Source organism: Protopterus annectens, chromosome 14.part0, assembly GCF_019279795.1.
Source record: "Protopterus annectens isolate FY-2018-M chromosome 14.part0, PAN1.0, whole genome shotgun sequence".
Taxonomy (NCBI): Eukaryota; Metazoa; Chordata; order Ceratodontiformes; family Protopteridae; genus Protopterus; species Protopterus annectens.
In genome coordinates this window covers 331,707,589-331,721,164 of record NC_056748.1, presented here as the reverse complement: position 1 = coordinate 331,721,164, position 13,576 = coordinate 331,707,589, and the positions used below count along the sequence as shown (strand labels likewise).

At 39.9% G+C, this 13,576-nt stretch overlaps 1 protein-coding gene across 9 annotated transcripts in view; it reads right to left on the bottom strand.

Annotated features, from left to right (window-relative positions):
* Positions 1-13,576, bottom strand: part of FGFR2 (fibroblast growth factor receptor 2) — a 490,361-nt gene that overhangs the window by 196,039 nt on the left and 280,746 nt on the right. For 5 of the 9 annotated variants that reach the window (XM_044056062.1, XM_044056068.1, XM_044056070.1 and 2 more), the window contains 2 exons: positions 6,687-6,883; positions 5,141-5,167 (listed from right to left, as the gene is read on the bottom strand). In XM_044056062.1, coding sequence (XP_043911997.1) covers positions 5,141-5,167; positions 6,687-6,883 — 224 coding nt within the window. Of the gene's footprint in view, positions 1-1,599; positions 1,612-5,140; positions 5,168-6,680; positions 6,884-13,576 lie in introns of all 9 variants that reach the window. The other 4 variants (XM_044056067.1, XM_044056066.1, XM_044056064.1 and 1 more) reach the window with 3 other exon arrangements.

The following is a 13,576-nucleotide window of genomic DNA, read 5'->3' as shown; positions in this document are numbered from 1 at the left end:
CACTGCCTCTCTGGGTATGGCTGAACATTCACCCCAACACTGTGTATTTGCTAGAAAGAGGAATGGGGTGAGTGGGCTCATTCTCAGCTGCACTTGTCTGAATGTGGTTAACAGGACCAAAAGCCAGTGGGTGCTAGTAGCAGCTTAAGTCACCTGTCAATTCATTTGTGTGTGAATATTCCTGATGAATAATGTGTGTGCATTTGGGGAGGAGGGACAGAATAATATAGAAGGCAAATAGACAATTTAACATTGTCACCAAACGAACATCAAACCAACAACATTAGGACATATTTTAAGACTTAGGTTTATTACTAAAACCTTCACTTCCCTTAAAATCTTTGTTCAAAGAGAATTGCTGAAAGTGGTATTCCTGTGAGTCTGAAAACAATCTACTGGGATCAGGGTTCTAACACGGTTACAAATGGCAAATAAATAAATACTCAGATATTCCCAGTAAAAGTGATTGCAAATATATACAGTTCACCTTCTCACTATTACATTACATTTTTTCACCTATACTGACTGGGTCTAAATTCTAACTGTACTATTCTTGCTTTTGTTACTAAAGGCAGAAGGGAATAAAGCATTGTAAATAAGAATATAGGTAGCATAATGCTAAGTTTCTGTATAATTCAGAAATGAACTATCCACCCCCTCTCCCCAATTAAAGAAAATTATTTATGAAATAACATGTCTCAAACAAGTTTTCCTGATTAATGCATTCTCTGCTGGATCAGATTAACATAACAGGCACTTGTACATTTTTTTAAAACAGTTTCTTCTTCACATACAGGTAACCATGTGACAACATGTTACTTTACTTAGGTAAGGGTCCCATTTGCTGCAGTTGTTAAAGCAGAATAAGGAATGAAGAGTTTATACGGATGTTGACTGCGGATCTTAGTGGTTAGTCTCTTGTTCAGCTGAACTCGAGTCCTAGAGACACCGACCTCACTCTGAAAATTGGGAACTATTTATAAAACTTGCTACATCACTGAGAAAGTCTCGTACAGTGATCTTTAACCTTCCCTTAGCATATGGTGGTTCAGACATAACGACACCTGTACATTAAAGTCTAAAATATACAAGTATTATACCATGATACAGAAACAACTACAACATTGTACTCAGTGTTATAGAACTAGTGTGCTTGGTAATATCAATAGACAGCATTTAAGGCATGCATTTTATCTGGGCACCATAATGCACTGATGAGCAAGCAACCTGGGAACACTAGCAGCAACAGCTTACGTGCACAAAGGGCGATCACAGGAAGACACCAAGCGAAAGTGCAGCATGCCTTGAATTCCTTAGCTGTTACCTCACACATCTGCATATCTCTGAATCTATCAGAATGCAAGCATCTTTTCCAACATTCCAAACAACTTTTTTGGAATGTGGTTACAGCAGGATTCGGTTTCAAGTCACTGTAAACGTCACAAAGAGCTTTTATAAAACTTTCCTCTAACTTCTTTTTTTAAGAAGGCAGCAGTCTGAAGCACAGCCACAGTAAAACACTAGACTTTGTTACATCAACATGTCATTACATAAAATCATGTCCATAGTTATATACAAGATGGCAATGCATGTACTTACATTCAAGTGTTCCTGATAACAAATGACACGAGTAAAGAAAAATATGAAACAACAGGTGAAAAAGGCTGTATTAATCAAGTCTGTTCCATGGCACAAGACGATAAAAGTTTCTTTCAGCACTGTTTCCTGTCACAATCTTGCATTTTAATGTTCTTCAATACTATGAACAAGCAATGAAATGAAACAATATAATCATGCATTACTAACTAATCAGTTATTTTCTCACCTGTGCACTTCAGAAGCATCAGTTCATATGGCACACATTCTTGGAATAAGTGGTTTCAACCGTTTCTTTTTTTAACAAAAGTTCAAACATTCTAGGAACATGACCTTATGTTCTTATTGTTACGTAACCACATCGAATGAAAAAATAATGTTTTTACCATTAGGCCAGCTAGTGTGCAGAATAAATGGACTCACAGAGCAATACAATACATTGTGATATTTAATTTTTATATCACTTTAAACTTGTGATTGCTTTATAACACATATGCCAGATAAATAATTTGAATTTTGACAATACTGCAATACAAAATGTATACTCAGCAATTTATATCTAGATTTCTCAGGATTTACTACTTTAATTATTAATACACAAGTAACTTGATCTAAACAGTTCCTTTCAATATCAGCTGAATGGCTTGCTGTATGAAGTACTCTCATAATGTAACAGTCCATTCCTCTACCCTGGACTTCAGCTCACTGAAGTTTTTACACAAGGCTGTAAGCTAACAAATGAAATCTACAAGACCCTGAAGAGATGAAAATGACTCAAATAACCAGCATGCTTATACTTATCACTCACAACCCACACTGAGATTTGAATTCTGCACCTCAGTTTCAGTGACAGACCGCTTCTACATTAATCCCTCAGCAGTATATAACCACCTAAATATAACCCCCTAAATCTCAAAACAACCATATAGCCAGTGTTCTTTAAAGAATGACTGGGCTACTGACCACAAAATGTGCTTGTCTGCAAATTTACAATGAAAAGATGGCTAATTCCCAATATTCCAAACATACTACCAAAGCCTATGCCTTGAAGCCCTGAACTGGATGCAGATTCTATGCGTCTCATTTTTTTCATCTTTTTAATATACCCTTCCACTTCCCATGGTATTTAATTTTATACAGTTTCTAATAGTACAAGTGAAAGTGTATGACTGACCAGGTCATAAATTCTCAGGCAACAGAAAGTTATCCTCTATTTCTCCTCAATGTTTATTTTAGTTCTTAAGTGTTTTCTTGGACAATTTCAGCATAATCCAGGCCATGAGGGAAAGTATAAAAACACAAAATCATCAATGCACATAGTGTCCCAATTAAACAACACATTTTTTTTGGGGGGGAGGAGGAGGAAACCTGAAACAAAAGGAAGAACACGTACAGTTCCACAAAGAGCACAGATACCAGGACTGAACTGCATACTCCAGAACAGTGAGACACAGATTTAACCTCTGCCCACTGCACTGTCCAACTACCACTGGGACCGCTTTTTCAAGAGGGTCAGACCCATAAACACACCAATGACCTAGCTATTCATCTGTTTTCCTTTTCACATTTCAATGTGAAATGGCAGCAAGCCCAACCCTGGTATGTCTAAATCACATTTCCAATGACATTACAAAACAGAAAACTCCATCTAAGCAGTTATTCCTTCTTAGTACCCCACACCAGCTACTTTTGTTCAAGCAACACGATCTTAACTCTGTGAAATTGCCTGAGTGCATCTAAATTCAATGCATTATGCATAATGCAGTTCTCAGTACTACACTACTGAGGGATGCAGTTTGCTGAAATCAGCCAGTCACATCTGCTACTCAACTTTCTAAAAGAGATGCTATCCCACTACATTTCCCTCATAGGAATGTTCAAAGGCACAGCATGAGGAAGACTGTCAAATCTAGACCTCATCTCCTCCTGGCCAGAAAACACAATGTACTTCAAAGAACAATGCAACTTCTCAATATACAACCACTATAACACTTGAAGCAAGTGTAGTGGCAACTGCAGAGCCAAGCGAATGGTAAACTTAAAACCCATCAAAAATTAGAACACTAAACACAATATAAAGAAACAACAGCTGTGAAACTCTTTACTTGCCTGAATCGTAAGATTACTAAGTGTTTATGCAAAAGCACATTCCTAATGCTCAAGTGACTTTGGCGAAAGTAACATAAACTTAAATGATCTGACATTTAACTTACAAGGTACATCAATACCTCCCACAGGAGTGGGACTCATGTGGGATTTGATCACTCGGGCTTTATCCTCAGTATAATTCTTGGGCAGTCAGAAGCAAACTGATCTTAACTTCTACACTGTTCAAACACTTCTACAAAATCTATTTGTTCAATGAACTATGAATGCTATGTTCTAATCTAAAACCTGATATACTGATGTATCCTAAAATCGTCTTTGTAACACTTGAACATCTGACAGTGTCTGTTTAGTTACTCTATATCAATTTATCATACTGTCTAGATCTGTCACTATCCTTGCTATCCTAAACCACATTTACTGTGCTCAGTGTGTTACAATATCAATATTATTACATCATGTTATAAGGTAACAACACAAAAAGAATGCAACAAAGAGCACAGAGGGTAAACAAAAGTATATATTTCTATAAATAACAAAAGACAAAAAGTGAGAAAGAAAACCACAACGGGTCCAGTACTCAGTTCTAAGTTACTTCTTCACCTACAGCAAGACTGCACTTTGCAAGAAATTCATAAATGAAAATAGCTGCCACTAAAACTTCTTCTTCTTCTTCTTCTTTCGGCTTTTTCCCAGTTAGGGGTCGCCACAGCGGATCACCTTGTCCGCTCATGATTGGTAGTGGAGTTTTACGGTGTTGAGTTGCCAGCCCGGCACCCAACCTTCCACAGAAGGCACACACACACTCACACCTAGGGCCAATTCAGAGTATCCAATCCACCTGCAGCATGTCTTTGGGATGTGGGAGGAAACCGGAGGAAACCCATGCGACCACAGGGAGGACATGCAGACTCTGCACAGAAGGCACCCCAGCCGAGGATCGAACCGGAGAACCTCTTGCTGTGAGGCGGCAATGCTAACCACTGCACCACCGTGGCCGCCCAGCTGCCACTAAAACTAATAATTGTAATATAGAGTATAGAAACCAGAAATGAAGTACAGCAAAGAAGCTGGTAATGCAGTTTATTCTTATGACTTAAGTTATGCAAATTTAAGTGACAAACTTTAGTATTTCACAATGTTCTTACAGAAATCCAGAAATGAAATGGATACCTAACCAAACAAAACAAACAAAACAGAATGCTGAAGTAATTTAAATTTTTTTGGGCGTTCATCATCAGCAAAATGAAAAATTACTTGCTCTCCATGAAACAGACAAATGTTAACAACTGTCTATTCACGGCTTAGACAGAGGTTAGTTTCATTACATGACACAAATGAGTTATATAAGTGAGTAACGTGGCTTTGGTTAAATATGCTTCATATTAAGAAGCTAAAAATAGCACAACTTGTTAATACACTGCAAACATCTACTTACATAAGGTATTTTGGCTGCTACTGTTACCTGAAATAGTTAAGAGTATTTGTCTTACAGGTTTATTATTTTAAGAATGAAGTCCCTGCACTGCTCCCACCTCACCACATGCAATGTTCAAATGTACTGTCTTAGCAAAATGTTGTTACAATTAAAACTGATATAAATGTCCAATGAACAGTTTCAAATCAATCACTACATATCACAATTAGCAATCACAATATCAACACTTCTAAACTTGCAAGGCACTTCCATCTCACATAGCTTATATACATTGGCAGTATTATTACCTCAAATTTCTCAGGCAACTTACCACACACTAACATGTTTTATTTTTCAACTATTTATATATATGTTTTAAATTCTATTACAGGCATTTGCTAAATCTTGTATTATAAAATTGTCTTTTGTAGTGACGACTATTATACAAAGTTCTTTACTATTTCTTCTTCGGCCCTTTTGATATTCAAACTGTGACATGTATCTTCTATTACTAATATACCATATTGACAAGGAAAAGGAATTTATATTTAAAATGTAAAAAAAAAAAAATACTTATTTATCATACTGATAAAGTTGAGAAATTTATATTTTCATTTCATCTTCTCTCTTACAAGTTACTTACATTTAATGTAAATTCTCAAAACCTCTCTACTTTATATAACTGACAAATAAATTAGTTAACTAACAGAATTTTCTTGGCAAAAAAATCTGAATTTTAATATCTTTTTAATGTTTGCCTCTCTCTTCTTATCCATAATTTACTTCACTATTCTTTTTAAATATGGTATGTTTGCTTTGCATAAGACAATGTATTTTGTTAAAGTCATTATTTAAGTAAACTACTCTGTACCTTTCCCAAGTCTTTATCAAATGTTTTTTCAAGTTGCAGACTGTAAGTTGTAATTTTCCACACTTATAATGGTTTCTACTTCCTTGTTGCCAGTATATGTTTTCAAAAGTTTCAAATTTGTCAGAAAGATAACAAGTACATTGTTAAGATTTCTAAACATAGAGAGTATTATGGGAAGTCTCTGTAAAACATACAACAGCCATGATGTACCCAACACTGAAAATGAAAGAAATATGTGGTACCTTCAAAGGATCATAACACACATTATAAACAAACAGCTGATGTCTTCAGAACATATGTAACTTTCTTTACCAAGTTAAACGGTTGTGCTCTTAGACACATCTGTTGCAACATTTAAGTGGTATTGCATTTCTGATTAGCTTGTTTTGCATGAATAAAAATTTGGAAACTTTGAAGTGTCAGAATCAGTAATGCAGAAAACAGGCTCTATTACCATAGTCTTGGCATTTCATTAATAGAAACCATTTTAATTATGTTCTTGTATGACAGCTTACAATTAAAATAAAACAAAATAAAGTAACACACACACACACACACACACACACACACACACACACGAGTGTGTATGTACATATAAATATAAAATGCTTCACTTGTCATTGTTCCCACCCTGCTATAAGAGACTGACTAGCAGTGTAAATAATTTTCTGAGACTCTTTATCTACTTTCTGTTACCTGTCTGCGCAGTGGAATTCTCTTCGTCAGTTTGTGCACAGTGGGTTGGCTACTGAAGTCTGACTTCTTAGCAGTTGTCTTCATCCGACATACTATGACTGTTACCACCATGCAGGAAATGATGAAGACACCAATGCAGTAAATGGCGATCTCCAAATATTCAGGGGGGTCAAAGCCTGCAGCTGACTGAAGTGAAGCTACAACATACATGTCAGACAATCGAGATGAAGCAGAGGAATAAGGAAAATATATCAGTCAAAACAGAAATTTGACACGTAAAGTACATTGATACGGTAATTACAGTTCAAAATGTTACAATATGACATTTTGTAATTTCTTCCATCCTACTTCCTCCAGTGTCAAACAAGGTGTGAAGACACTGTTGTAATCAAGAGTAGAAAACTTATAAACCAATAATTAAATGTACTAGAGTAAAACAAGATACACTTCTAAAAATTACACCATTACATTGCTTTACTAATGTAGGTGTTTAAATAAAATGCCCGGCACTTTCTTGTCTCTCTCTTCTTGGGATTTATGTAAAGGCTCTATTATGTGAATGCAGCAAAACAGTTGAAAACCATTAAATAATCTGACCCATTCTTAGCATGACACAACACTGATGTGCCAGCTGAAATATAAAATGATCAAATGTTAACAGACACATGAATTAAATTACAGGGCACAGCTGTGCATACTTTGAATTTTACTGGGTGGCAACTTGACTACCAAGAAGGGAAGTCACATGTCACAGAAGCAAGAAATGTTCTTGATCAGCAAGAAGTAACATCACATTTACATACTGCCAGGTACACATAGGTGATGCATGCCATGTTAGTTAATACCTCTTAGTTTGAACCTGGGATACATGTGCTGTACAAAATATAGGGCTGGCACACTGTAGTCACATCAGGCGATATTATAGCTAAGATCTACCCACAACAAATAGATGTATACAATAAGTTCTATGTGCCAGTAATATTCAGTAGTGTTCCACGAACATGGAAGTCAGAGGATACAGTTATGCAAAATCTTACCATACCAGTAGATGTCCTCCTCTTCACTGTTGCAGTATTCCTTACACTATGGATCCCCTGCCAAGGGCGGACCGGCATCTGGCCAGTATACCAAACCCTTTAGATTGCTAGGGGTACACTGTACATCATACACATACTCCCCACCTACAGCATAGAGCATAAAGGTGATCTCCGGATGTACCATCCTCAGAACTGACAGCCCCAGTAGGAATGCCAATGTAAGGAATATAGAGGCATCAGGCACATCAAGAAGGGAAAAGAACCAGGGAAGGAGAGAGGGAGTGAATACTTCAACAGTGAAGAGAAGGACACCTACAGTTATGACAAGATTTTATACAACTGTACTTTGCCCTTCCATTTCACTGTTGCAGTATTTCTTACAATAGGAAGAGTGCAAAAACTCATGAAGAGAGGGCAGGGGAAGGACCAGCAGAGTCCTCTAGGAACCCATGAAGGATGGCCCTAGCAAATCCAGCTCTAGCCCTGGATATCACATGCAACTTTAGTGCTTGGTAAAAGTATGCACAGAAGTCCAGGTAGCTTCCTCAAGAACAGAGTTAGTATCTAAACCCCTGAAAAAAGCACCAGAAGAAGCTATAGCCCTCATAGAATGAGCCTTAACCAAACAAGGAAAGCTCTTGCCATGAAAAGAATAACAAAAAGAAATGGCTTCAGATATCCATGAAGAAATAGTTTGTTTGGAAATGGATAATCAGATTTGCAAAAAGCTTTGGTCTTCTCCAAATAAAATCTGAGTTGTCTATGCACATCCAAACTGTGCAAAACCTTCTCACTAGCAGACTGCGGAGAAGGGAAAAAAAGTTGGCAAATAAATAGACTAATAAAGAGAAAACTCATTCACCACCACAGGCTAAAAGAAGGATTAGTATGAAGGGACACCCTGTCCTTATGGAAAACTAAAAAAAAGGGAAACAGACACAAGAACTTGAAGCTCAGACACCCATCTGGCAGAGGTAAGGACCAACAAAAGAACAATGCTGCAAGGAAGCTGAAGCTGCAGGCTTAAAAGGAGCCTGAGTCAATTTATCCAAAACAAAACTAAGGTCCCTGGAAGGAGAAACAGGCTTTCAGGGAGTCTAATATGAAGGATGCCTTTAAGAAATTGTTTAGCCTCAAATCTAGAGGCTAAAGGAGCATGCTAGAGGAAGACGAGCAGAAATATCTGACAGGTGAGGCTTAACAGAATATGCCAACCCAGCACTGAGCAATTCACACAGATAAGAGAAAACCAAAGTAACATCCACAGAAAGTGGATCCAGGTGACAAGAAAGACACCAAACAGAAAACTTCTTCCATTTGGATAAATAGGATTTCCTAGTAGTGGGTTTCCTGACCTTCTGCAGGACCCTAAGCACTTCCTCAAAAAAGGTGCCTATATAGAATCAAAATCCACAATGTCAGTTGAAACTGGACAGGTGGGGATGGATGATAGATCCCTTGTATTGTGTGAGTAGGCCCAACCTGTGAGTTAACTTATGATGACTTGCCCTTGGTTAAATGCAGAAGAACAGGGAACCAATGCTGTCTGGGCCAAAAGGGAGTCCCCAGCAAGATTTTGGGAGCTTCATGTTTTATTCTGAACAAGACTTTTGGAATGAGAGGCAGGGAAGGGAAGGCATAAAGAAACATCCTCTTCCAGGAAAAACAGAGGGTGCCCATCTTCCAGACCAGAGGACATGGGAGTCTGGCACAAAAAAAGAGGAAGTTGTTTACTCAGAGGAGATGCAAATAGATCTGCTTGAGCAGTACCCCACTGGTGGACAATGTCCAGAAACACATCCCTTTGAAACATCCACTCTTGAGATTGTGAGATGCACCTGCTCAGAGTCTGACCTGAGGGAATGTAAAATGCCTGAAGTGTCACTTGATACTGGATATCTAACATGAAACACGAAGTAATAACCTGCACAGGAGATGAGATCTTGTCCTCTCTTGCTTGTTGACATACCACATCACTATGGTATTGTGTCTGTCAGCACTCTGAGGAGCCTTGGAATGAAAAGAGGATGAAATGCTTGTGGTATTGTGTCTGTCAGCACTCTGAGGGGCCCTGGAATGAAAAGAGGATGAAATGCTTGTGGTATTGTGTCTGTCAGCACTCTGAGGGGCCCTGGAATGGAAAGAGGATGACATGCTTGTGGTATTGTGTCTGTCAGCACTCTGAGGGGCCCTGGAATGAAAAGAGGATGAAATGTTTGTGGTATTGTGTCTGTCAGCACTCTGAGGGTCCCTGGAATGAAAAGAGGATGAAATGCTTGTGGTATTGTGTCTGTCAGCACTCTGAGGGGCCCTGGAATGAAAAGAGAATGAAATGCTTGTGGTATTGTGTCTGTCAGCACTCTGAGGGGCCCTGGAATGAAAAGAGGATGAAATGCCTGAAGAGCCAACAGAAGAGCTCTCATCTCTTTGACAATGATGTGGTCTTTCTTTTGCTGAAGTGACCAGAGGCCCTGCATTTTACACAGCCAAAGGAAGCCATCCATCCCACATCTGAAATGTCTGTGAGCAGCTCCTGAGAGGGAAGTGCAGGTTGAAAAGGAAGCCCTGGATTGAGTGACAACTGCCAAATCCACCAATGAATTTCCAGATTGTGGCATGGAAGAAGGGGGACTATGAAGTCTAGAGGATGAGAGTGCTGAAGCCAAACTGACTTTAGAAACCACTGAAGCTTTCTCATGTGGAGTTTCGCTAGAGGAAGCATAGGAATGGTGGAGGCCATGAAACCCAGAGCTCCTAGAAATTCCCCGGCTGTAACTGAGACCAGAGGAAGAAGGGATTGAAAGAAGGCAATGAGAGTTAAGGCCTTGGGAGGAGACAAGGATGCCATCACTGGAACACTCTGGATCCTGCATCCCAGAAATACATGATCCTGTGAGGGTGTCAGAAAAGACTTTTGGAAATTTATAGCAAACCCCAGGCTTTACATGAAGGAAATAGCAAAATGATGCTGCTTCAGTAGAATCTTTGGAGAGGATGCCTGAAAAACTAGATCGTCTAAGTAGGGAAAGACCTGTAACCCCTTTGGCCTGCAAAAAGAATCACAAGAATGAGGTATCTGCTGAATACCCTTGCGGCAGTTCAGAGGTCAAAGGACAAAGCAGAGAAAGTACCGTTGTGTACACTTACCATAAATGTAGATGTTCGAATTTATTCACAGTTGCAGTATCACCTGTGGGTTATCCCTGCTGTGGTAGCCCTTGGCCGGCCCGAATACCAAAGTCAATGTTTTTTGACATCATCACATCAGTTTTTCTTGCCTTAACCCGTAACAAGCACAAGGACATAAGGAAAACTGGTCCTGGTGACCAAAAGCCACCGTGGGAAGCTTATGTCCCCCTAGGGGAAGATGCTATATGGGGGACGGAGGGAGGGAAACCAGGACTGCAACAGTGAATACACTCGAACATCTGCATCTATAGTAAGTGTACACAACTTTACTATGTTCTTTGTGTTTCACTGTTGCAGTCATCACCTGTGGGAGGATTCCCAAAGCTGAGGAGAGGGGTAGAATGAAAGGTTAGAGTCCTAGGCATGGGTCAGCAGGCCCTGTAGAACTGCAGAGGCAAACTCTGCCCTAGATTTAGAAAAAAGATGTATGTGGTAATGCTTTGCAAAGGTATGGACAGAGGTCCAGGTGGCAGCTTTCAAGATGTCCCTGGTGGGGACTCCTCTGAGGAAGGGGGGGTATCCCATGTAGTCTGTAGCAAAAATGGATACAGTATGATATCCATTTGGAAATGGTTTGTTTGGAAATGGGCTTTCCCTCTGCCCCAGGGGCAAAGCTGACAAGTGGTTGGTCTGATTTTCTGAAAGGTTTAGTATGGTCCAGATAGTATCTGAGTTGTCTGTGCACATCTGGCGAGTGTAGAATTCTTTCCATCTTGTTTTGAGGGTTGGTTAAAGAAGGTGGGTAGGTGTATCAGTCACATCAGATACCACCTTGGACATAAAGGAGGGGTTAGTCCTCAGGGAGACCCTGTCTGCATGGAAAATGATGAAGTGCTCAACAGCCATGAGAGCCTGAAGCTTTCATACCCTTTTGGCTGAGGTGATAGCTAGTAGGAAGACAGTCTTCCAGCAGAGGCATTTCAACTCTGTAGAAGCAGCAGGTTCGAAAGGAGGTAAGGTTATTTTTTCTAGAACATAATTCAGAGGTCCCAGGGTGGCGTGGATGGCCTTCTGGGAGGTCTGATATTAGACGCCCCTCTGAGAAATTGCTTAATCAAAGGATGAGAGAAGAGGGGTGGGTCTGAATCCACACGTGCCGAAATGACTGAGGCATGGATTTTAATAAAGGAGAAAGAGAGGCCACTATTGAGCAACTCAGCTAGGTAATCCAAGATAAGAGGGATGGAAGGATGGGTGGTACTGGCCCCTTTGGAATGGTTCCAGGAGCAGAATATTTTCCATTTTCCTGCTTATAATTTTCTGCTGCTCGGCCTTCTGGCATCTGTGATGATGTCTAGGACCTGTTTGCTTAACGGGGACTCCTTGTTAGCGTTTAAAGTACAAGCCATGATGAGAGATGGAAAGTCTGTAAGTCTGGGTGCAGTATCTTCCCCCTCCCCTGGCTCAAGAGGTCTGAGATGAGGGGAAGCTGCTTGGGGGGCTGTAAAGTCAGGCTGTGCAGTAAGGGGTACCAATGCTGTCTGGGCCAATCTGGGGCAATGAGGATGGCCTTTGGTCTCTCCTCCCTTATTTTGATCAGTACCTTGGGAATAAGGGACAGAGGAGGGAAAGCATACACAAAGAGGGAGTTTCAGGGGAAGGTCAAGGCATCCACCTTCCATGCTAGGAGGTGATACTCCCTGGTACAGGAACTTTTGCTGCTGGTGGTTGAGGTTCAAGGCAAAGAGATCCACTTCCGGAGTCCCCCACTCCTGAGTGATTTGCAGAAAGATTTCCCTGTGGAGCTGCCATTCATGGGAGTCCAGTATGTTTCTGCTTAGGTGGTCTGCCAGGGTGTTGTTGACCCCTGGTAGGTGTTGGGCAATTAGGTGTAGACCCATGGAGGTGGCTGTAAGCCAGAGGCTCATGGGTAACCTGCACAGGGGGTAAGATTGGGCATTTGGACTGGTGCAAAGAAGTTCTGAGGATGGTACATCTGGATGTTGCCTTTATGCCCTACACTGTATGCAGGGAATATACGTGTGGAATATGTCATACTCTTAGCAACCTAAAGGCTTTGGTATACTGGACAGACATCGAGCCACCCTTGGTGGGGGATCCCTATTGAAAGGAATACTGTAGCAGTGAAATGGAAGGACATCAACAGGGATGCAGAACTGTCGCATTGTGAGTTTGAACAAACTGATCATTTTCTAACTGTTCAAAGAGTGCATCTGGTAAGGCAATAGTTATTCTCCCTCATTACAGAATATTATTGCTCTCTTCTTTAATATGTATTATCAATAAAAATGACAAGACTCTTCGACTGGTGGTAAAATAAACAACTTAAACCAGAAACCACTAATGCTAATAAAGGTAGAGAACTAAGAAACGATACATAGTGTCAAAAAGTTTTTAATATGCTTTCGTTAGAAAGATTTCTTCAAAACAAAATAAGTCTTCTTGAAGATGTCTTTCTGATGAAAGAGCATTACATACTTTCTGACGATAAATATCAACACTTAATATTGATGCTAAATATTGTTGTTTCTTAGTTCGCTACCTTTATTAGCATCAGTGGTTTCTAGTTTAAAATGTATTATCAATAATTTATTGGTATGAGCTTCAACAGACCCCAGTAACTATCGCCCTATAAGCCTGACTAGCTTGGTCTGCAAGGCTATGGAGCGCATCATCATACAACTCATTAACAGAGACACTGGG